Source organism: Neophocaena asiaeorientalis, unplaced genomic scaffold (assembly GCF_003031525.2).
Source record: "Neophocaena asiaeorientalis asiaeorientalis breed wild unplaced genomic scaffold, Neophocaena_asiaeorientalis_V1.1 scaffold460, whole genome shotgun sequence".
Lineage (NCBI taxonomy): Eukaryota > Metazoa > Chordata > Mammalia > Artiodactyla > Phocoenidae > Neophocaena > Neophocaena asiaeorientalis.
Genome location: NW_020172461.1, coordinates 487,412 through 512,772, shown reverse-complemented (window position 1 = coordinate 512,772; position 25,361 = coordinate 487,412). Strand labels below are relative to the sequence as shown.

General features: G+C 41.3%; 3 protein-coding genes and 1 long non-coding RNA gene across 4 annotated transcripts in view; 1 reads left to right on the top strand and 3 right to left on the bottom strand.

Moving 5' to 3' along the window:
• Nucleotides 1-5,264: 5,264 nt before the first annotated feature.
• LOC112395033 (interferon omega-1-like) lies at nucleotides 5,265-6,017 on the bottom strand. Its single transcript, XM_024738076.1, has one exon. The coding sequence runs from the start codon at nucleotides 6,015-6,017 to the stop codon at nucleotides 5,265-5,267; it is 753 nt and encodes a 250-aa protein (XP_024593844.1).
• Nucleotides 6,018-12,551: 6,534 nt separating this feature from the next.
• Nucleotides 12,552-25,361, top strand: part of LOC112395032 (uncharacterized) — a 16,093-nt gene continuing 3,283 nt past the window's right edge. The window contains exon 1 of the long non-coding RNA XR_003002284.1: nucleotides 12,552-12,699. This is a non-coding gene — a long non-coding RNA (uncharacterized LOC112395032). The remainder of the gene's footprint in view (nucleotides 12,700-25,361) is intronic.
• Nucleotides 15,771-16,421, bottom strand: LOC112395027 (interferon alpha-1-like). Its single transcript, XM_024738073.1, has one exon. It carries the CDS (start codon nucleotides 16,355-16,357, stop codon nucleotides 15,788-15,790), a length of 570 nt encoding a protein of 189 aa, XP_024593841.1. The 5' UTR covers nucleotides 16,358-16,421; the 3' UTR covers nucleotides 15,771-15,787.
• Nucleotides 20,950-21,464, bottom strand: LOC112395029 (interferon alpha-8-like). The gene is given in 2 exon segments (XM_024738075.1): nucleotides 20,950-21,206; nucleotides 21,209-21,464. Coding segments are annotated over 2 exon segments (513 nt in total).

Below are 25,361 nucleotides of genomic sequence, written 5' to 3'. Positions count from 1 at the left end.
TTTATTATAGTCACGGTTTTTCATTGTAGAATTTTATTAACTTCTTCAGAATGTCATCTCACATGGATACGTTACATAAAACTTTGTAATCTGTATCAAGATGCTTTTAATTTCAGCATAGTGTAGATTTAAACTTAATATAACATTTTCTACTAAATACATAACTTCTGTGCCAGTGCACTGATTGCATTTTGTTTTGATGCCCAGTAGAGATCCATAGGTATTTTTAATCGAGTGTTTGGTACAGCCATGAGGATATTTCATTTGCGAGTAGAATTTAAAAATTTGTGTGTATGCTTTGTACAATGCTAAAAAAGATAACCCTATTTTAATTCACAGAGGTAGAATTTTTGCATAACCAGGTTATGAGCTGAGCAAGGCACAAATGTGGCATAATCATCTTTTGGGTGAGCATGAAATAATGGTTTTTACACCTTGTGTACACCCGTCACAGTAACAACTATCATAACTATGTGTATATGTCTCTGATTATAAAATGTACTCAGTTATAATAACAGTTATGAGTTGTATTCTCATTAAATAGAGCATATAACATAAAATGGTATGTTCAATGGAGTATAGTATTCTCATTATCCCTATTTTAAAGCTGAGAAAAACTGTACAATAGGAAAAAGGAAACAGTTGCTCTAAATCATGCAGGAGGTTGAAGGAAGACTAAGGAGATGCCTGGCTAACAAATTTACTGGTCACCTGAGAACACAAGAGTAACCCACAAGAGAAAATGGAGGAAAACTATAGTTTTCAAACAGTTTTACTGGCACAACTATGTTAAGCTTATTACATTTATCACTTTTATTAACAACCCTGAGGACCAGTAATATCCCTAACATTGTGCAGGATACTGGGTGGGAATAAGAAGTGTAGAAGTGCTTCTACTCTGGGGAGTAAATCACAAGCATTTAAGTGACTCTCAGTTACAAGGCCTTGGGTGAGTATGTGCACAGGGAAGGGTGGGGAGAGGGGTTGAAAGTAAAGGGCAAGACCTTGATCTTGAAAAGTACAGGAGCATAGGAAATTATTAGAGTAATAAAAGCTGAAATGTCTTATATGAAACGTAGAAACCATGGTAGGATTTTGGGGAGTCAATTTTAATTAATTAACTCTGGCTCATTATAGTAGGGTTTGTAACCCCATGTTCAAATCTCAGCCAAACCTCAGTCTATGGTGGTAAATAAATGATGTGCTGGGATTAGATGAGATGCTTTGACACATTGCAAATAGTCAAATATCAAGGTTCTAGCTTATATCTACATATTGACATTTGATTTATTATGTTTGATTTATAAAATGTGAGTGACGTGCATGTAAGTATCTTAATAGGCAAGGGAGACAGAGGAATGTAGGCTGGATTTAAAGGTAATATTTACAGAGATAAATAACCTGAAAAGGTGCAGGGAGGAGTTTTCACAATAATTAAAGGCCTTCCCACCCTTTCTTAGGGTCACCTTCAGCCTTTAGCTTTTAGAATTAGCAGGCGAATTCTTCAGGGAAGTATCTTAAAGAACTGGTAGAATAGCAAGCATGTCAGAAAACACCAATAAATGTGTTAAAATATTTTTGTCAGAAAACACCTATAAATATGTTAAAGTATTTTTAACACATCATGGGATAAAGTGAAAAGTCATCCACCTTCTTTTTCAAGAAAAATAAACTCCTGGTTCAAGGATTTTAAATGGGTTCAATAAGAAAAGAAATTCAGATTAAAAAAACAACTATGGATGCATAACAAATAAAATATCAGTAAAATAAATAGGCATGTTAATGATTAATAAATCATATAAGTAGAATTTAATAATTCAAGGATGATTACAGAATAGCTATTAATATAATTCAGTAGATTGAAGAAGTCTTGTGTTCAGAATGCAGAGCTTTCCCAAGTTCTTGGATGAAAAACCTCAGTGGTGTAAAACTTTGATTGCACTCAGACTGGTTGTGAGAGAGGAGCTGAGAATGATGTCATGTACTTTAACCTGAGAACCTGGAACTACAGAGTTGCCATTAACTGATTAGAGAACAATGAGAAAGGGCGGGTTCTTGTTATTATTTTATTTATTTATTTTTTAAGGAGAGTTAATTTTGAATAACATAAATGTGAGATGATTACTAGATACCAGCTGTCAAATAGGCAGTTGGGTATGTCATTCCAGAACTTAGCTTTGGAAGACGTGAGTATCACGATTGTTTTTCAATCCCTGAAACTAGATTAGATCAGGACTTATTTCATGAGTTAAAACTGGAAAGAATTCTGGGCACAGAACACAGGAAAGGCACCAACGTTTGTGTCACGAATGAAACTCAGAATGGGCAGCCAGTGAGATGGGAGGAGCACAATGTGAGTGTGGCTTCTGGGATCCAGTTGAGGGCATGACAGACTCTGTGTCTTCTACTTTTATAACACAAAGTTTGTATAAAAAAATGAATAATGAATTTCTTTAAAGAGGCAAAAAAGTGACAATGCAAGAGCAGTAGGTGCATTGTGTATGGATAGGAAACTCATGGAGACTTCCCTGGTGGCGCAGTGGTTAAGAATCCGCCTGCCAGTGCAGGGGACACGGGTTCAAGCCCTGGTCCGGGAAGATCCCACACGCCACGGAGCAACTAAGCCCGTGCACCACAACTACTGAGCCTGCGCTCTAGAGCCCACGAGACACAACTACTGAGCCCACGTGCCACAACTACTGAAGCCTGCACACCAGAGCCCGTGCTCTGCAACAAGAGAAGCCACTGCAAGGAGAAGCCCACGCACCGCAACGAAGAATAGCCCCCGCTTGCCACAACTAGAGAAGGCCCACGTGCAGCAACGGAGACCCAACGCAGCCAAAAATAAATAAATAAATAAATAAAATTTTTTTTTAAAAAAAGGAAATTCACGGAGGAAACTTGAATTTCCATACGAAGAATAGCCCCCGCTTGCCACAACTAGAGAAGGCCCACGTGCAGCAACGGAGATCCAACGCAGCCAAAAATAAATAAATAAATAAATAAAATTTTTTTTAAAAAAAAGGAAATTCACGGAGGAAACTTGAATTTCCGTTGGACACTGTCACCTATTTTAGTGTGCTGGTCTTGAAGCTAAAGCCTCAGCTCCACAGCTATTCTTCTCAACTCTGCTTTGTGATGCTGGGGCTCCAGTTCTTTTGACTACATTTCTCCTTTGCCAGCAGATTTTTTTCTTCTAAAGTTCTTCCATACAAGTTGCAAGAGATGGACTAGAAGGCTGCAGGAAATTTTTCTGTTTTCCTGACTAGACTGTGACTGATAACAGCGACCATCAATTAGGAAAAGGACAACTAATGGTTGCTACTAGATGCTATCTGTCACCTATCAGGTTGGCAAAAACTAAAAATAATGATAAGATTGTGTTTTGGATAATGTGTGGGAGCACATATAAACTTATATGCTCTTGAATATGGATCAACATAGCCATTTTATCGTGGAGAATTGGCGGTATGTATTTGCAATGTGTATGTTTTTTGACTAATAAAATTGACTGATGGCACCTTCTTCAGAGAAAGACTCTTACTTGGGTATAAGACACCTGCATGACACTTGTAGAAGTCTCTCCTCTGAAAGCACTAAATCCTGGGAAGGACCGGCTCTAGGATGTGACATTGCCAGCAATTATGGACCTGGGACTTTATGGGAAAGAGACTAAGATTAAACCTGGGAGAGCCCAGGATTGGAGAGCAAAACTTTACATTTCATAACTCCTGCTTTTTTCTTCCTGCCTCTGCATTGCTGCTGAAAGACCAAAAACCAAAACCAGTTCATAAGCTATTTTTTATCTTTCTCATACTAAAAAAGCAACAAACAGTATTAATGAAAAATACATGTGACTATCTGCATTGATATGAGATCTCTGTTGTTTCCATTTTACTCACTTTTAAGGTAGATCAAAGTATCTTCTACTGATCGTTCTTTCTCAAAAAAGTTTTACTAATTCCCAGGAAATCTTTTAGAAGTATAATACACAGAAAATGCAAGTATCTTCAGCATACAGCACAAGGAAATTTCACACACTGAATACATTGTGAAACTAGCACCCAAGTTAAAAGTAATAGATTTTGCCCAGGACCTAGCATGTTTCTTATGTTGCCTTCCAGTTGCTACCTCAGAGCAGCTCTCCTTCTCTTCCCTGATGGTAGCCACTCTGTGACTCTAACAGTCCTGATTATTTCTGACAGACACACTTTTATGCCTCTTGTGTATATTTACTCATTGAATCCTGAGAATAATCCTATGAAAAAATATTACTATTGTCCCCATATTAAAGATGAGAAAACTAGGGAGCTTAGTGTTTGTGTTATTTGTCAAGGTCACACTGCTGTTAATAGCAGAGCTGGGATCCAGTGCCATGAACCCTGGCTCCTTCTCACAGAGGTTTTGAAAATCCTAGAACTCTCCTTTAACTGTGCTCTCTTCCTGTGGCTTTCACTCTAACAGAAACCTTGAAGCTGGAAACCTGCACAGAACCAGAGCAGCTGTGTGGCTGGTCAGTGAGTTGGAGGGACTGAAGGTATGTATAAGGATGAATGGTTCAGTAAAGCAGGACCAGGGAGAAGGTAGGAGGAAGGTGCCAGGATTGGCCAGTCAACACCATATGTCACCAGCTTCCCTCGTGGAGATGACTCCTTCCCACAGGTATTTGCACCGACCACTCTTTCCTGGTGGTATAAATCAGTTACACCTCTGACATCAGGACTAACCATTCTCCATAATTTCCAGGACTTCCCTCAATTCCATGGAATTCCACCTTTTGACAAGCATTTCCTGATAGTGGTAGGACTGTTTCAAAGGACAAAATGGACAAATACTATTTGGAGATAGATTCATATAGAAAAAATAAGGATTTAGGTTTTCAGAATGAAAAAAAACCTCATGTTTTCTTTCATAAGAATTGAAAAAATAAAATGCAAATTTAGTAAAATAGGTGAATATATTTTCTAAATTTTAATACAGTGTACACATAAAAATATCTTTTACATTAAAATATAAATAAGATACAAGAATAAATATATAAATATAAGTAAGTAAACAATAAATAACATCAGGGCAGTCATCTCTTAAGGACTGATGCCCTTAGGGCTTAATAATTTTAACATATACTTGTGTATTATTGCTGACAAAGTATCAGCTGAATTAATACAATAAATTCTGTGATTAAAGTTGAAATAAGATCCGTCTGAAATGACCAAACACGTATGTGCAAGGGTGATATGGCATCTTAGCCAATGAGAAACATTTCAAGGTGACCCCAGGTCTCCATCCATAATTCTTATCCTTTCTTGCAAGTTGGTCGATGAAGACAAGGATCTCATGATTTCCACTCTGACAATTTCCCAGGCACAGTCACTGTATTTCTTCTCTTTCAGGTAGAGATGGATTCTCTGGAAGTACCTCTTCATGGCCAGTGTAGGGCCCATCACTCCCAGGGCAGTTTCTTCATCTCCCATCACCTGCACCAAGCAGGCGTCCAGGTCCTCCAGCTGCTGATGGAGTCCAGTGTGGAGTTTGTCCAGGAGGGAGGTGTCCCAGGCGGCAGAGGACCGCTCTGTGTGGAAGAGGCGGAAGGTCTGCTGGAGCATCTCGTGGAGGACAGAGGTGGCCTGGGCCTTCGGGAGCTGGCTGTCATCCACCATGTCCTGGGGGAAACCGAAGTCTTTTCTGTCCTTCAGACAGAAGTGAGGGGAGATTCTCCGCATCTGGCCCAGAAGCATGAAGTTCTTCTTGCTAATCCGCACGTGGTTCTGAGACAGGTCGCAGCCCAGAGATCCACCAGGGCCATAGCTGAACATCACCAGGGCGGTCAGTAGAGAGAGCACGAAGGCCATGGGGCAAATGAGGCTGCTGCTGGCCTGGCTGAGACGGGTGTCTGGAGGAACCTTGCGGGTAGGTTGTCTGATAACATCCTTTCTAAGCAAGGCCATTAAATAGGGAACACAGTAATTTTCATTTTCTAAACATTTGTCACTTTTACTTCCTTTTTTGGGTTTCATTTATGTATTCTCAGTGTCTAAGAAGATGTTATCCATCTAAACTATTAATTTTGCACTTTTCCCAATAACTTCTGATGTGCCCACCCAAATGGATATTTATTAGTCAAATGAGAAATGTCTTTGTGTTAAAGTCAGAAATGCTACAGGTATGTAAGTACATTCTCTTTCTCCTTCTCATGCATAAATATTGCTTTTCTCTGTTCCAGGAATAAATTTTTAGCTATGACCTTAGTCTCCATTTTTACTGCCTTACTTTATATAGAAAGGCAGGCTTCCTCAGCCCTATGGTTTCTGTACTTTTTTAGGGATTTACTAGGCCACCTCTGGCATTTCAGCTCTTTGAAGCCAAAGAGGGGTTTCATAGCAGAGGCTGATGATTATAAGTGAATGAGCTTTTTAATGTTTCTCTTCCTTCACATTCATACAGGTCCATGTGGTTATGCTTCAGGGGACCACAAGGTTAGTACTAGTACCCTTTCTTTCCACTATTTTCTTACTGGAGACCTAGTCCTCCACAGGCTGGGCCAATACTCCCACCAGGAATACTGGTTCTTCTCAGAGAATATGGGTGTTGTGGTCCTAATTCCAAGAAAATTGTATTTCCCCAGCAGCACCTCAGTCACAAGGGAGAGATCACATCTAGTCACACCCTCTCCTCTAGAGTGACAGAGTCCCCTTCCTAACCTGGACTCCCTGCCTGAGGGCAGGCTCACCACATCCTGAGGACTTTAAAATCTGCTTTCTGTGGAGGGACTTGTTTATTGTTGGGAAATTAATTCATCTTCCAGGACCCTCACCCTTGCCCCTAGAGTGTTTGTGTGAAGGACCCTAGTCCTCAGTGGTGACCTCCTCTTCTCCTGACCCGTATCAGAAGTGTCAGCAGCCTTCAGACACTGAGAGCAAAAGTGTGTTTTCTCTAAGGAGGTGTAGGAATTATCCAGTTCTAATCATTTCACCCTGAGTAAACAAATAATTTTTATTTTACCAAATACAAATTTTATTATTCAACTCTTTTACTAAAACTAGTGAACACTTGTTACACTCAGAGTTTCTGAGCTGGGGCAGAGAATTCAACGATGGTGTTGTCTCTCGTTAAAGCTTATGTCACAGAAACCGGTGAGGTTCAGTTGTTCATTTAGTCAGTTGATGCCAGTGGGCTTTTCCCTTCCTCTGTCTCTGTCTCCCTCTGAGAATGCACGGCAGCGAGGCCCAGGATTAGGTCAGAGAGAAATCGCCTTCTTTCCTCTACTTGTGTGCGATTCTACATTTAAAGTTTTTTATAAATTATATTCACTTAGTGACTTATTGGGCAAAATTTGTCTTGCTGCTCCTAATTAGTTCTAATTCATGGTGAGGTAAGAGCAATACAGGGAAGTAAAAAAGGCAGATGGGCTGCGGTCTCTATCATTTTCAATGCTTTAAATTTTTTGTTTCTCATTGCTACTTTCTTATAAAGTAAAATTCCACAGTTATTTTGTGGGTGAAAAGGAAACTAATGTAAGGTGAAATTCACGAATGTGAAAGAAGGGAAGTGATTTTCCACAGACACAATGACATATTCTAAGTTAGCAAAATTTAATACAGCATTGTTGGGGCAGGATAAAAGCCAATATGAATAACAGAAAGTCTGGAAAATGGCTGCTTCTGCCAGAAACTCAAAGAAGACCAAGTCCTGGGTTAATGGACTGCCTTCAGCTTTGCAAGACCAGGCACCTGATTTTTCTTTCATTTAATCGATATGTGATTATTTTTGAAGAAAGAGGGAAGAAGTCACACCGATCAACTCACAGCAACTGGCAACCAGAGCCCAATGGCTAGAACACTAACCCTCTGTGGCAGGATCGTGGAGATCAGCCTTGCTGAGCATCTGTCTAGTTGATGAATCCACTCAGGTAATAAGAAGAGTGCTTTGAGAACACTAGAATTAAAAGGAAGGGAAAAAAAAAAAAAAAAAAAGGAAGGGAATTAGATGATGCCAAATGATACTGATCTTAATCTGGATAGTAATCGTCATATAAAAGTAGCAACTGGGGACTTCCCTGATGGTCCAGTGGGTAAGACTCCAAGCTTCCAATGTAGGGGGCCCGGGTTCAATCCCTGATTGGGGAAGTAGATCCCGCATGCATGCCACAACTAAGAGTCCACATTACCACAACTAAAGATCCTGCATGCCTCAACAAAGATCCCGCATGTTGCAACTAAGACCTGGTGCAGCCAAAATAAATAAATAAATATTAAGAAAAAAAAAGAGAGAAACAGAGTCTTTGCTGAGAGATGTAGGGAATATGTTGAAAAAAAAAAGTAACAACTGAATTTTATTGTTTGCTTATAAGGAACTAGCCACTTTCTAAGTTCTATTAACTTGGTCCTCTCAGTAACCCTATTTCGATCACACTCACTTATACAGCTGGAGACAAATATCAGTCTGGATGGATGAACTATTCCAAACGTACCATAGATACAAGGGTAAACCTTAGTGAGGGGCTTTTCTGTGATTTGTCTGAAAGAGCCCATTAAAGAAAGTGAAGGGTGGAAAAGAACATGATACTTAGGAACCAACTAAATCATCAGAGGGAAGATAGCGAGATGACAAAGGACCCTTAATTCCACTTCAGATGCCAAAGGATTGCTGTCGCTTGTTTTGGAGGGCTACACAGGGTGTGGTCTGTCAACTGAGCTGACTTTAAGTTCTAAGCAAAAATAGGCAAAATCCTTATTAAACAGTTAGAAAGGAGTGGATTTTTCTGCCAATTGAAGGAACAAGTCTAAGATTTTATGAGTGATTTCTTCAACAAAATATAGTAAATAGCTTTATTAATCCAAGAACAGCAGACTTCTGGAATCTATGTATTTTTAACTCTTGAGTTTTCTTGTGAGTTTAAGAACAAAGTAAAAGCACCTAATGATCTCTATCCATATGAGCTCTGACGTTTCTTCTTCAGGATGACAACTAAAAAGTCACTCGCCATCTGGCTCTACAAGAATGAAGTCACTAGTCACTGTAGTCCCTGACCCCAGCATGCCCTGTTAGGAGTTCAGGGTGGAGATGAAGAACGAGGCATGCTGTGCTCTGGGAAAACTGACAGAACAGGCCAGTAGGTCGTTAAATAATTTCCCAAGAAAATTTAATAAACGCAATATCTTGCATGTTCTCCGTATGTAAAAAGCCCTAAAATCATTAACAGAGACATCTGTTCCTCATGACTAGCAGCAAGCTTCTACCAAGATGTGTCCTTGATTGCATGTACCTCCCTCACCAAAATCACCAGTATACTGACGTCCCCCTTATGTCCTTGGGGCAGTTCGTCAGAGCTGAAAGGCGGTCCTCCAGGCTATAGTCCTCAGTAAGTCCTCCCAAAAAAATGAACTCTCAGCTCTCATATTGTGGTTTGTTTTCAGTCGACAAGGACCTCACTGATTTCCCAGGAGACCTCCTCAGGTCAGCCTGCTGTTCTCATTCTCAATGAAGACACCTCCATTTCTCACTTACAGTCCAGGCTGGACATCCGTTTGTCTACTGATAGAGTCCAGGGAAGAATCTCTACTCTTTATTGTTCCAACTATTGGTTAAGATGTGGGTACCGAAGAGGCCTTATGTATGACCAAGACGGAAGAGCATACGCGCTTCTTAGACAGAAGCAGTGAAGGTTTTTAATGGGCTCCTTAGCAGGGAGAGTCTGGCTTGAACTCCAGAGTCACCCTCATGGCCTTGTATAGTTGTCTTTATTTAAATTTCTAGCCTCAGCCCATTAAAACATCATAATACTGAAGAATTGAAATAAAAATATTATTTAAAAAATCATTTGTTAATAAAATGATATTTTTCAGTAATATAGGAATGGTTTCTGCTTGTTTTAGGATCCTAATCCTTAGGAAGGTTTCCAAACCTCTAAATGTACTTTAAATGTCCATCTGACTTTAAAAGTACCTACTCAGGGCTGTATGCACCAACTGGAAAGAACAGAAAGATGATTGATCCATCAGTGTCCTCTTCCCAAATTGCCTAAATTAAATAAAAGAATTTCCACTTCGCTCTTTGTTGCTTGTAGAAATTGTGACCTTCCAGTGTGCATGTTACTGATACCTGCCCTGCTGGAAAAGCTCTATCCCAGTTGTTGCTAATTATATTAAAATTCCTTCCAGTGTCCCCTCTATTCAAGCATGTTTTATTTTGTTTGTCTTTCAAAGGGGCAAAGACATCATGATGGAATGTGAGAAATTCCTTGGATTGCATTTTCCCCAGGAATATCCTTCCCTGCTCTGTGATTACTTGCTGGGTCCTAAGGAGAAAACAAGTTTGCAGCTGGCACTGAGGTATAACCCTCGTCCCTTCCAAGACTCCTCAGGCTGCTGTGGTGTCAGTGCTGGGGACACTGCTAGTGGCCACGTCCTTCTGGGAGAACTCTGTGCTATCGCATGCACCTCAATCTTTTCTTCTCTGAAAAGGAATGTTCTGGAGAAACACTTGCCTCAGTGCAGCTCATCTGTGTTCTTCCATGTCCTGAGGACCTGCTGCTGTTCCACTGAATGCTTTAAACATCTCTGTTCTCCTTCCAAGTTCTCAAGCTGCTGCTGCCTTTCAAGTCCATGTTTCCTGCGCTTTGGGCTTTTTGAGCAAATAAGAGTCCTGAACCAGGTGAGTTCCTCCTAGTGCAGTCAGCACGTGGGAGAGGGCAAATAGAGGCACAGGGGAGCTCCTGGATTCTCCACCATTGTTCAGTGTTGGGCAGGGTGCCATCTATTTACTGTGTTTCTCTGGGAGTGTGGACAGTCTGGACCTGCAGTGCTTGGCAGGCAGAGAGTATGGAGTCATATGAGAGTTTCTGACAAACCTAGAACTTTCACTCAGCTTCTGCTTTCCATTGGTGGCTTTGTAGTCTTAAGGGGAAATTGACAGCCAGAAACCCTAATGGAGAAGGAAACAGCTGTATGAATGGGCAGTACAGCTTAATGCAGAGTGAATGGGGAGAGTACACTGGATTTCTACACTGGGAGGAAGTAAATGATTATGGTATTTGAAAAATGAAAAAATGGGATCCAGGAAAGCAGAGATGAAGGAGAGTTATGCCATGTATCAGAATCAGCAGATAGATATATAGAATTTTATATATATCGTATACCTTATACTATATATTCATAAGTATGTAGCATAGATATGTAATATTATTATGCATAAAATTACATACAATTGATGAAACAGTTTTTCCCAGTTCTGTTTTTTAGGCTGTCTGTGTTTTGCAGTCAGTGACAGAGAGAGGGAGAGGAAAATTCATTATTCCCATTTAGATCTGTATGAAAAAATAAGAAGATAGGCACTACCTGTTAGCCTTCACTCAGTGGATGATATTCTGCTAAAGGCTCTTTAATGTTCCAGTTTGTCTAATACCACAACAACTCTAGGAATATTTTCATTTACTTTATATTTGAGGAAACTGAGGCTCAGGGAAGTTACGTGATTCTCCAGGATCACACATATGTCCTGGCAGAATCTACATTCAATGCAGAATCCTATCTCACATACAAATAATTATTTAAATTTCATCCTGTTTAATTCTCAAACCCTTGGTTTCCTTCTTCAGTGTTTCCTGAAGATCGTTGTTCCCTGGCTGACTCCTAACTGCACTGGCTACTCCATCTCTGTGTCCTTGGCAGCCTCTCCTTCTCTTTCTCAGTCTTAAAAGTTGAAGGTCCTCATAAGCTTTAGGTCCTCTTCTCATTCTACATCCTACTCGTAAGTAATGACATCCTTACCATATCTTGATTTTCAAATATGCAACAAACACAAATTAATATCTCCATGATGTACGTTGTTGTAGATTCCAGATCTGCATATGCATCCACCAATGGGAAATCTGTCTTTAGATGTTTGTAGAGCACTTTACAGAATACATCTGCCTTCTTGAAAAGCCTCATTCCAGATGCTAGTAAGAGAATCCCGTTTCCTTTATCTCTCATTGTAACAGGAAACTTAATTGAAATAATTTTAGCATGATTACTGTTTTTATATCTCTTTCTTTTCCAAACAGAACTCTTTGGCATTTGCTTTTTTCACCTCTTTATTCGCGGAACTATTATATATCTGATACAGAAATATGAAGTTGTAAAATATAACCTACTGAAACAAGTGAATGATGAGTAGAATTCATCATACAGGACTTCCCTGGTGGCGCAGTGGTTAAGAATCTGCCTGCCAATGCAGGGGACACGGGTTTGATCCCTGGTCCAGGAAGATCCCACATGCCGTGGAGCAACTAAGCCCGTGTGCCACAGCTACTGAACCTGAGTTCTAGAGCCCGCAAGGCACAAATACTGAGCCTGCGAGCCACAACTACTGAAGCCTGTGCACCCTAGAACCCGCGCACCGCAACTACGGAGCCCACTCGCTGCAGCTACTGAAGCCTGCATGCCGAGAGCCTGTGCTCCGCAACAAGAGAAGCCACTGCAATGAGAAGCCTGCGCACCACAACGAAGGGTAGCCCCTGCTCGCCTTAACTAGAGAAAGCCCGCCCGTGCATACCGACGAAGACCCAACAAAGCAAAAAAAAAAAAAATTCATCATCCATTTTTCACTATGCTTTGAGAATTTAGGCTATTTCTTTTTGTAAGAATAAACAAATCCAGGCTGTCATCTGGGGAAGATTTTCATAAATTAAACAAGAAAATAATTTGAAAAAAGATAAAGGTAAGCATATTTTATTATATTTGAATACATTATAAAGTTGAACGTGATATTATAGAAGCAAAACTATTTTAAGTACCATACATAGCTTGAGATAAAGTAGAAGAATAAAATAGGTGAATACATTAGAGCCTTTCGCACTTTAATCACTGTTATTTTGAACTCCTGGTCTGATAATTCCTAAATTTCTACTGTATCTGAGTCTGTTTCTGATATTTGCTCTATCACTTCAAACTGTGTTTTTCACCTTTTAGTATGGTAAGTTTCTTTAAAAGTTGAACATGATGTACAGGATAAAAGGAACTGAGGTAAATTGACCACTAGATGAGTATTTACATTTATCTTGCTAAGAGGTTGGCTGTGTTTACTTCTAGTCCTGGACTCTGTTTCTACCGTCTTTATTTTCCATATCGGCCAAGCTGGCTTATCCTTCAGGATTGGTCTTCTTTTTTTTTTTTAATTAATTAATTTATTTCTTTATGTTTGGTTGCCTTGGGTCTTTGTTGCTGCGCATGGGCTTTCTTTAGTTGCGGCGAGCGGGGGCTACTCTTCTTTGCGGTGCGCGGGCTTCTCATTGCGGTGGCTTCTCTTGTTGCGGAGAACAGGCTCTAGGTGCACAGGCTTCAGTAATTGTGGCACGCAGGCTCTAGAGCACAGGCTCAGTAGTTGTGGCATACGGGTTTAGTTGTTCCGCAGCATGTGGGATCTTCCCGGACCAGGGCTTGAACCGTGTGCCCTGCATTGGCAGGCAGATTCTTAACCACTGCATCAGCAGGGCAGCCCAGGATTGGTTTTCTTGAAAATAGATTTATTAGACCTGTTTGGCAAATAACCACTATAGGAGACAGGTCTGCATCTTGTTCACCATTGTATCATTAGCACAGAGTTCATAACAGTTACTCCAAATAATTATTAACAGAATATTAGATTTTCCATTAGACCTCCCATCAGAAGCTTCTGTTGACCTCGCATCAGAACCTTATATTGAAGTAATTAATAACCATCATTAGATGACTCAGTACATTTCTACTGAGCCTCTTGGTTCATCATTCTCCATCTCACAATGAAGATGTAGGGTGGTGAAAATGTAGGGCATAGGATGCTAGATAAAGTTAGCCTTCTTTGCTTTCCTGGTGTCAGAGTCTTTGTAATGCTATACTTTCTTTTTCAGTTCATATTTTTCTCGGCAAGGGTTGTCTTGCTACTACTGAATTACTTCCTGTTTCAACTTGAGGTTAGTAGCTTAATAGGAAAGTAAAAACGGAAACATAAACGGAAACATTATCATTTTCCATAATGTTCAATACATCACTAATTTCCTTCTCCATTCAACTTTCTTGGAAAGCGTCATTGCATTTGATGCACTGAAGTAAAATGAAAACAGATACAAACCTGACTATGATGAGAGTGAAAGAAGTAAAGTGACTCCCCAGGTAAAACAATGACAATGGGAGTTCTTCTCTTCTCTTGTCACTCTTCCACCTACTCCAGTATGGTTTCTGCTGATTAATCCCACCAAATCAGCTCTCAGTAAGGTCAGTTCCATCTGTTTCCTATGTAGTGGATGATTTCAATCTACAGAGCAGCTTACTGACAGTCAATATAATGTTAATCAAAATGGTGATAAATTATCCTTGTGAATAATTAAATATGTCATGTTTTAAAGTAAATAAAATATTAAATATGATTATGAGTTACAATACATCAAATCCATGAAATTTCTTCTGAGGCAAAAATGTTTCAGAAAGGGAAAACCATGCAGAGAATAAAATGATCCACCTTCTACTCTAGGTCCCAGCCTTGCGTAGGACCTCCTTTCTCTCCTCCAATTCAGATGGCAAATATCTCAAACCTGTTTTCTATGTATATTGTCATTACCTTCTTTTACTCATCCTTCCACCTTCTCTTCACCTTCTGCTGATTAAGTCTACCAAACAAGCTCTCACTAAGTGGCCAATGCCATCTCTTTTCCCAATGTAGGGAGCATTTTCCATCTATGATTTCATGAATGCATTGAGTCTTCTAAGCAGTTTCAGTCTTTTCAAACACGGTCTTCTCACCATTCTCTCTTGTTAACATATGGCCATTCCATTTCTGCTTCCTTTGTGGTGTTCCCTCCCTTTTAAGGTTAAGGTCATAGGACTCAATTTTAAGTCCTTTTCTCATTCTGTACTCTCCTCGCATTTGATCACTTCTTCAGTTCCATGCTTTACACTTCATGGGATTGCTTGTAAATTGCCATCTCCAGTATCCAGTGGACATTTGCACTGAAATGTCTACTAGTTAACTATAGGTAATATCTACTGCTTTAATTTCTATATCCTCGCGTGACATGATCCACCTTCTGCTGGGGGAATTCCATTTTTCTCCCTCTCGTTGTAGCATTCAACCTAACTGATATTCATTTCTACTACAAATCAGAACTATTTTTAAAGTAAGTAATAAAATTTAATTGAATTATGAATTAATTATTGTTTTTAGGTTACTCTCCTTAAAAAAAATAAAAGTTATAAAAAGCAAGATTGGATTAGTTATGTTCATGTCTGTGTCCTGAGGGCAACACAAAACCTGGCTAGAGTTAGTCTATTTTTTTTTCTAATGTGAGAATCGTAATGATGGTCAAGGAATTGTAACACATTCTTTAATCATTTTGCACATTCAGGCTTGGTGTTTCTTTTTTAAAGAATAAACAAATGAAGTTTTCTATAGTAAGAATTTAATGAACAAAGAAAACTCATAAACTGAGTTAATACAAAGTATATATTTTTTCTCTTAACCACAATGTATACATGCACATAATATTATGTAAATAAAAATAATTTAAATCTTTATAAATAGTGAAATAAATATTAAAATAGATAAATAAATATTTAAGTAGATAAGTAAGTAGATAGATCAGCATGGGCATCTATGAGGGACGACTGCCTGTAGAGTAGAACATCATGTTGCTTAATATTCCTGAAAACACTTGACAAATTAATTCAATTCAGGGCATGAGGAGAGCAGAAATGAGTCTTTGACACGGCAGCACAGGTGGAAGTGTGGTCTCGTTAGGCAGTGAGAATCAGTTCCGTGTTGAACCAGGTGTGTGTCATTCCTTCCTCCTGAGTCTTTCTTGCAAGTTTGTTGATGAAGAGAAGGATCTCATGACTTCTGCTCTGACAATCTCCCAGGCACAAGGGCTGTACTTCTTCTCTTGCAGATAGACAGTGATTCTGTGGAAGTATTTCCTCACAGCCAGGATGGAGTCCTCCTTCAGCAGGGGAGTCCCTTCCAGCCCCGCCTCCTGCATCAGACAGGCTTGCAGGTCAGTGAGCTGCTGATAAAGTGCAGTGCAGAACTTGTCCAGGAGGGTCTCATCCCAAGCGGCAGCCGAGCCCTCTGTGCTGAAGAGCTGGAAGGTCTGCTGGATCATCTCATGGACGACAGCGATGGCTTGAGCCTTCTGGAACTGGTTGCCTCCAAACGCCTCCTGGGGGAATCCAAAGTCATTTCTGTCCTTCAGGCAGGAGAAGGGGGAGATTCTCCTCATTTGTTGCAGGAGCATCAGGGCCCTCGTGTTCGCCAGGCTGTGGGTCTGAGGCAGGTCGCAGCCCAGAGAGCAGTTGGAGTTGCAGCTGAGCAGCACCAGGGCCAGGAGTAAAGACAAGTTTGGGGCCATCGGGGACCCTGCAGATGCTGCCGGCCTGGCAGAGGTGGGGACTCAGTGAACCCTGCTCTCTAGGTTCTCTGAAGACCTTCCTTCAGGCTTGGGTCTTAAATAAGAATGTATTCATTTCCATTTTCTGAATACTTCTTGTGACTTTCTACTTCTGTTTTTGCTTTTCATTTTGCACTCTCCAAATGGGTTAGGGCAGCGTTTTGCAAATATTTTTTTCCATTATTGCCTCTGCCCCTGCCCAGAGCCTTCTTAGATAGTTTTTCCTCATTGCCCCCACAACATTAAATTTTGATAACACATATGTCCTGTGTATGTATTTATGTACTCCATGGATATCTCTACTCTGTACATATAAAAAGTGCAAAGCTTACTCTTTGTATTCACTGCAGGATTAAGAATGACAAAAAGTTTTAAAGCTATTGAATTTTTTTTTTAAGCTATTGAAGTTTTAAAAAATTTTTGTTGGAGTAGAGTTGGCTTAAAGTGTTGTGTTAGTTTCAGGTGTACAGCAAAGTGAATCATTTATACATATACGTATATCCACTCTTTTTTAGATTCTTTTCCCATATAGGTCATTATAGAGTATTGAGTAGAGTTCCCTGTGCTACAAAGTAGATTCTTATTATTTATCTATTTTGTATATAGTAGTGTGTATATGTCAATCCCAATCTCCCAGTTTATCCCTACCCCGCTTACCCCCTGGTACCCATAAGTTTGTTTTCTTCATCTGTCACTCTGTTTCTGTTTTGTAGATAAGTTCATTTGTACCCTTTTTATAGATTCCACGTATAAGCGATATATGTTATTTATCTTTCTCTGTCTGACTTATTTCACTCAGTATGACCATCTCTGGGTCCATCCATGTTGCTGCAAATGGCATTATTTCGTTCATTTTTATGGCTAAATAATATTCCATTATATATATATGTACTACATCTTCTTTATCCATTCCTCTGTCAATGGACATTTAGGTTGCTTCCATGTCCTGGCTATTGGAAATAGTGCTGCAATGAACATTGGGGTGCATGTATCTTTTCTTCCCTTTTTTCTCTACTTTTTAATTACTTTTTATTGGAGTATAGTTGCTTTACCATGTTGTGTTAGTTTCTGCTGTACAGCAAAGTGAATCAGTTATACATATATCCTCTCTTTTTTGGGTATCCTTCCCATTTAGGTCACCACAGATCACTGAGTAGAGTTCCCTGTGCTATACAGTAGGTTCTCATTACTTATCTATTTTATACATAGTAGTGTATATATATCCATCCCAATCTCCCAATTCATCCTACCCCCTTTTTCCCCCCTTGGTATGCATAAGTTTGTTCTCTGTATCTGTGTCTCTATTTCTGCTTTACAGATAAGTTCGTCTGTACCATTTTTCTAGATCCACATATGAGCAATATTATACGATATTTGTTTTTTTCTTTCTGACTTACTTCACTCTGTATGACAGTCTCTAGGTCCATCCACATCTCTGCCAATGGCACAATTTTGTTCCTTTTTATGGCTAATATTCCACTGTATATATGTACCACATCTTCTTTATCCATTCATCTGTTGATGGACATTTAGGTTGCTTCCAGGTCCTGGCTATTGTAAATAGTGCTGCTGTGAACATTGGGGTGCATGTATCTTTTTGAATTCTGGTTTTCTTCGGGTATATGCCCAGGAGTGGGATTGCTGGGTCATATGGTAGTTCTATTTTTAGGGTTTTTAAAAATTATTTATTTATTTGGCTGAGCCGGGTCTTAGTTGCAGCATGCGGGATCTTTAGTTGCAGCATGTGGGATCTTTTTGTTGCGGCATGCAGACTCTTAGTTATGGCATGCAGGATCTAGTTCCCTGACCAGGGATTGAACCCAGGCCGCCTGCATTGGGAGTGCGGAGTCTTAACTGCTGGACCACCAGGGAAGTCCCTATTTTTAGTTTTTTAAGGAACCTCCATACTGTTCTCCGTAGTGGCTGTATCAGTTTACATTCCCACCAACAGTGCAAGAGGGTTCCCTTTTCTCCACACTGTCTCCAGCATTTATTGTAGGTTTTTTGATGAAGGCCATTCTGACCAGTGTGAAGTGATACTTCTTTGTAGTTTTGATTTGCATTTCTCTAATAATTAGTGATGCTGAGCATCATGTGCTCTTTGGCCATCTGCATATCTTCTTTGGAGAAATGTCTATTTAGGTATTCTGCCCATTTTTTAAAGCTTTTTAAAAATATAAATTTATTTAATTTATTATTTGGCTGTGTTGGGTCTTTGTTGCTGTGTGCTGGCTTTCTCTAGTTGCAGTGAGTGGAGGCTATTCTTTGTTGCAGTGCACGGGCTTCTCATTGCAGTGGTTTCTCTTGTTGTGGAGCATGGGATCTAGGCGCACAGGCTTTCGTAGTTGTGGAACGCAGGCTCAGTAGTTGTGGCTCACGGGCTTAGTTGCTCCGCGACATGTGGGATCTTCCCAGACCAGAGATTGAACCCATGTCCCCTGCATTGGCAGGCAGATTCTTAGCCACTGCGCCACCAGGGAAGTTCCTTCCACCCATTTTTTGATTGGGTTGTTTTTTTGTTATTGAGCTGCATGAGCTGTTTATATATTTTGGAGATTAATCCCTTGTCAGTTGCCTCGTTCACAAATATTTTCTCCCATTCTGAGGGTGATTTTTTCATTTCGTTTATGATTTCCTTTGCTGTCTAAACGCTTTTAAGTTTAATTAGGTCCCATTTGTTTATTTCTGTTTTTATTTCCATTTCTCTAAGAGGTGGGTCAAAAAGGATCTTGCTATAACTTATGTCATAGAGTGTTCTGCCTATGTTTTCCTCTAAGAGTTTTAGAGTGTCCAGTCTTACATTTAGGTCTCTAATCCATTTTGAGTTCATTTTTTGTGTATGGTGTTAGGGAGTGTTCTAATTTCATTCTTTTACATGTAGCTGTCCAATTTTCCCAGCACCACTTATTAAAGAGACTATCTTTTCTCCATTGTATATTCTTGCCTCCTTTTTCATAGATTAGGTGACCATAGGTGCATGGATTTAACTCTGGACTTTCTATCCTGTTCCATTGATCTATATTTCTGTTTTGGGGCCAGTACCATATGGTTTTGATTACTATAGCTTTGTAGTGCAGTCTGAAGTCAGGGAGCCTGATTCCTCCAGCTCCATTTTTCTTTCTCAGTATTGCTTAGCTTTTCATGGTCTTTTGTGTTTCCATATAAATTGTAAAATTTTTTGTTTTAACTCTGTGATAAATGCCATTGGCAATTTCATAGGGATTGCATTGAATCTGTAGATTGCTTTGGGTAGTATGGTCATTAGCACAATATTGATTCTTCCAATCCAAGAACATGGTATCAATACATCTCTCCATCTGTTTGGGTCATATTTATTTATTTATTTATTTATTTATTTGTGGCTGCATTGGGTCTTGGTTGCTGCACGTGGGCTTTCTGTACCTACGGTGAGCAGGGGCTACTCTTCGGTGCACTGTGTGGGCTTCTCATTGTGGTGGCTTCTCTCACTAATGGAAGACCCACTCTCCATTTTTATTTAGTTCAGTCATCCTCAAGTACTTTCAAGGAGCTACGTGGCCCTCCTTTTCTTGTCTCTCTCAGGCAAAAAGGAAACAACTTGTTTCTACACTTGCGGATATTTTCCTTGTTAGTCTGTGCCTTTGGGAATCAACTTGAATGCTTCTTTCAAAGAGTCAATCACGCTGTGAACTCTGATGAGTGACATCCATGTCATCATACCTAAGTTAAAATTGTGGAGTCAGACCCCAAGTCAAATTTTTTTTATAATGTGAGTGAAAGCAAGAACATTGTTTTGGTTTCTGTTCTCTAGAATGTCATTAGTGCAAATAGTATAAAAATGAAAAGTAGTCTTATTCATTGAACTTGTCTCCTCTTCCATTAGTCGCCCAATAACTTCTTTGCACTTAGATTCCCATGATCATAGATTCAGGCCAACTAATGTGAGCAGAGGTGATATTGCCCTATACTGTCTTGGCCCTTGAAAACATCCCATGTAATCCCCATACTTTTTCCTTTACCACTGAGTGGAATAGATTCACACACCACAAACCGGAAATCACACGTTGAATAGAGCAACGCCACACAATAGAGGGCACCCATGTCCCTACATCACTGTTTAGAGGAAGTCAACTAGAAAATTCATCTGATTAGGAATGCCTGCATTTTTCTCTTAAGGATGGAAAGATAAATTTCTATTATGACCCAATTACTGACATCTTCCTGTTTCTCTGTGACAGCAGCTAACATGAAATTAACTGACAAATGTCTTGAACAGCGTACTATGCTAACAACCTTTCCATTTTAAAATAAACATCATAGTTGGGGATCCAAATACCCTCCAAGAAGTTAAACAGATTTTAGAAAGCACATTGTAAAATTACTTGTATAAGAAAATAGATTGTGTTCTTCTTTGTAAATATATTTTTGTAAACTCGTGATACTTCAGATATTTTTCAGCATGTGCAGAAATGAGTGGACGTACCTTTAGAGGACTAAACAGACAATAATCATTTGATTAGAAATGTCACAGGTGTACCTTTCTTCTTTATTTGTTGACAGTAATTGGAGAATTATTACATGAGAGAAAGGAACACTTTAATTTCTCCTCTGATAACCTCCCAGGCACAGGGGCTGTATTCCTTTTCCTTCAGATAGAGATGGATTCTTTGGAAATATTTAGGGACAACAATTCCCAAATATGGACAATCCAGATTGTCATTTTCCACTTGCTCATGCAGTAGTTCCAAGGCGTGATCAAGGCTAGAGAGTAGTTTATGGAGTAGGGTGTTGTTCCAAGCAGCTTGTCTTTCCTCCTTGCTGAAGAAGTTACCATCTGCTGGAGCGTCAGATGGTGGTAGCCGGTGCCTTGAGTCGTCAGGATTTCTGTGATATTCCCTGTTTTCCAAGGAAATGTGAAGTCGGTTCTGTCCTCTAGGCATGACTGAAACGGGATCTTCTTCATCTGTCTCAAAGGTATGAAGAGTTCCCTGTTCTGTAGGCTATGGATCCAAGGCAAATTCCAGCCAAGAGGGCGAGCAGGGATGGAGCTGAGTATCACTCCTGCCACTAGCAAATAGATCTGGGCCATTGAGAATTTCAGTGATTCACGGGATGGCCGCGAGGGGGCGCTCGGGCACCACTAAATAATTAGCGGGAAGGTTCCTTCCCTGGAACCCGGGACAGTGCGCTTCTCTAGGCGGCGGCTAATGGGCGCCGGATGTCTTTTGACCGGTTCGGCTAGGGAAACGCTGACTTATGAGAGTTTGCACTTTACGCGGTTTGGGCAGCGCGAGAAAAAGTTGAGTTGCATCCTCACGGAGCATCTTTAAACTGATTTAATAGTGAGAAAAAACTTTTGTCTTCGCGATGCTGAGTTCTCAAGTGGGAGCCTTGTCGCGGTCGCGCCAGTGACAATTTGCCTCTTTTAGCGGGGCTGATCATGGACTCTACAAGTTACTATATGTCACATTAATGCTAAAGGCAGCTATGTTCACTAAATTCAGATTCTCAGACTATAATTTGCAAACTTCATTTAATCTTTACATTTGCCTGTGTGACGACTACTTGAGTTGTCTCCGTTTTTTAGAAGAGGAAATGAAAATCTGATGTCATTTAAATTGAGGAGCCCCAGATTTTTGTCAGAGTGGAGCTAAACTTTGGCTGAGCAGTTTTAAGAGAACAGGGAGGTTGAAGGCAAATTATGGCAATTGGAGGAATGAGGTGCATGTGAAGAAATAGGGACAGATAATCCAGAGAACGTTGAAGAAGTTTGGGTGTGAACAGAATGCCAGCAGCAAAATAATACTAACAAGTGGTCATAGGGCTGAGGAGTAGTCATGTTTAGGATAAAATGAAAATTAAGCACATTTAACGTTGATCAAAACTAGCCAATAAAAAGAAAGATGTTGATACAGGAGAGAGGATGTAACTGATAAAGCATAAACATCTTATTAAAGTCCCCTCTGCTTTTCTATCAAAGGAATCATTCTGAAGAACTAAGCCTTCTGGAATTGTCCCTCTGGTGTCACAGAGGTTTTGCACCCTGAGGCAGTGCGCCAGGCTGAGGCTTGGAATGGGTAAGAAGGACTTTATTTTACAAAGTAAAAGTCTAAATGTAAAGTCTAAATGTGAGAATGGCGATGGGCCAAACTTCCATCTCTCTTCTCTGGCTGATGAGTTTCATCAGGGATGTTTATCGATGCTGAGGATGTTAAAAATGTGTTCTTAAAATCTATGGGCTTGCATGCCCCTGGATAGTAATCATGTACCCTCAGGGATACCAGTATCTAGGTTTGAACACTGATATATTTATATATGTATATATTTTAATATTTGTTTATTTATTTTGGCTGTGCTGGGTCTTAGTTGTGCCACAGGATCTTTGCTGTGACACGCGGGATCCTTTAGTTGCGGCATGTGGACTTCTTAGTAGTGGCATGTGGATTCTTAGTTGTGGCATGCTCCTGAGTGTAAGGGGCGAGTTGCTTTTATAACAAAAGGGAGGGTTTGTCTCATGATCACTGACAGTTTCCAGAGATCGTCACACTTCTTCGTTCAGCAGCAGGAGGCTCCATGGTGGCTCTCAGGAATAGGGAACGCTTGTGGGAGGGGAAAGGAGTGCGTGAGGAGTTTCTGCAAGAGAGCCCCGGCACAGGTAAGGTTGAAATCTGCAGTTGAGCTTGTTCCCTTGTGGCAACTAGGTATACTCGTTAATGTAACAGAGATCATCTTTTATTCCTGGGAGGATGTTGTCCCCCTCTCTGATCCCACCCCCAGGACTCAGGACCCCTTGGCCTTTGTTCTCTAGCTTGCAAGACCTGTTTTGCCCAAGACCGTTGTCTGGTCCTTTTTTCAGAATGGCTGTACTCTTTCTTGTCTTCCTTTCTCACCTTAGACATCGATAGCGACCAAGGAATCCCACTTTCTTGGCTATGCAGTTCAGGAATGGGCTGGTAAAGATAAGCGCTGGTATTTCCACCTGCTTTCCAACCCTGCTGATGCCTTGCTAATTGAAAGGCTCCATTATTTGGCGCCGGCTGTGGGGACTCTGCAGGCCAGGACAGAAACCGCAGGTAGCAGTGGTATTATCTCAGAATGCTGTTAAGGCTTGTATTTTGCTTACTGGTCACCACCTCCCTGTATTGTATTGCTAGAGTTCCTCACTAGCCTGAGGGCAGGGAATCAGCTTGTGGACAGGGCCACCATGGTGGCCAGGCTGCAAAATGAGTCTGATGGCTGGGTGTGCAGCGAGATGCCATGGGAAATCCACCTGGCTCATGCCGCCATGGGGGGGGCAACTGAAGACTCTTGCCTTCTTCCTGCCCTGTGTGCCAAGGGCCTAGCTTACTCTTGACACTTTTTAGCAGGTGTTGTGTGTATTGCATTTGTGGTATCTGGTTGCGGTGTGCTGATATGTACTGGACCCCGGGGGTGTCTCGGAAGAGGGGTGGACGGAGATTGTAAGGGTCATGCAGGGTGTGTAGGGGTGGGGTGTGTGGTCAGGACACTCAGGACGGCTGTTCTCTTGCTCTTCGTGCATCCCCCGCTAGACCAGCCCCCACTTCCCTCACACCCCACGCCCACCAGCGTGCTCGCCCCGGCCCCACCTAGTGATTGTTCTAATGCTTAGGCCAAAACGGCTCCACCTGCTAGCTCATAAAAGGGAAACATCAGTATCTGCTCTGATGTTGGTCATTAACCTGAGGGGTTGTGATGGAAGGGCCCCAGCTACTGGTTTCCTTGGTAACTGATGAGCTAACCTGAGGTCAGTTCTCCCTAGAAATGGTAGTCTCCTGTGTCCCGGAGGAGTGGCAAACATGGCTGCCGGCCGATTGCTTTTCACGCCTGGGTGTTCTTTGAAGACCTTTTAATACAGACATGTAAGACCCTTGTCCAGTAAACCACTGATGTCTCTGCCACCGTCTCTGGGCTCTTTCTTGGGCTTATTTCCACCTGCCTTCCAACCCTGCTGATGCCTTGCTAATTGAAAGACTCTATTATTTGGCGCCGGCTGTGGGGACTGAGCGTGGACAGGCGGTGTGGTACTGCAGGCCAGGACAGAAACCACAGGTAGGGGTGGTGTTATCTGAGAATGCTATTAAGGCTTGTATTTTGCTTACTGGTCACCACCTCGCTGTATTGTACTGCTAGACTTCCTCGCTATCCTGAGGGCAGGGAATCAGCTTGTGGACTGGGCCACCGTGGTGGCCAGGCTGCAAAATGAGTCTGATGGCTGGGTGTGCAGCGAGATGCCATGGGAAATCCACCTGGCTCATGCCGCCATAGTGGGGGCAACTGAAGACTCTTGCCTTCTTCCTGCCCTGTGTGCCAAGGGCCTAGCTTACTCTTGACACTTCTTAGCAGCTGTTGTGTGTATTGCATTTGTGGTATCTGGTTGCGGTGCGCCACTATGTACCTGACCCCGGGGGTGTCTCGGAAGAGGGGCGGACGGAGATTGTAAGGGTCGTGCAGGGTGTGTAGGGGTGGGGTGTGTGGTCAGGACACTCGGGACGGCTGTTCTCTTGCTCTTCGTGCATCCCCCGCTAGACCAGCCCCCACTTCCCTCACACCCCACGCCCACCAGCGTGCTCGCCCCAGCCCGCCTAGTGATTGTTCTAATGCTTAGGCCAAAACGGCTCCACCTGCTAGCTCATAATAGGGAAACATCAGTATCTGCTCAGATGTTGGTCATTAACCTGAGGGGTCGTGATGGAAGGGCCCCTGCTACTGGTTTCCTTGGTAACTGATGAGCCAATCGGATGAAAATTGCCTGTATAATAGTAGCTTCCCTCAAATATTTTGTTTCTGTGCAAGGGCTTTCTCTCGTTACAGCGAGCGGGGCGACTCTTCGCTGCAGTGTGTGGGCTTCTCATTGCGGTGGCTTCTCTCACTGCAGAGCACGGGCTCTGGCATACGGGCTTCAGTAGTTGTGGCATGCGGGCTCAGTTGTAGCACACGGGCTTAGTTGCTCCACGGCACGTGGGAT

Coding starts and splice junctions, on each gene's coding strand:
- LOC112395033 (XM_024738076.1), bottom strand. CDS start 6,017: ATGAAACCCAAAAAAGGAAGTAAAAGTGACAAATGTTTAGAAAATGAA.
- LOC112395027 (XM_024738073.1), bottom strand. CDS start 16,357: ATGGCCCCAAACTTGTCTTTACTCCTGGCCCTGGTGCTGCTCAGCTGC.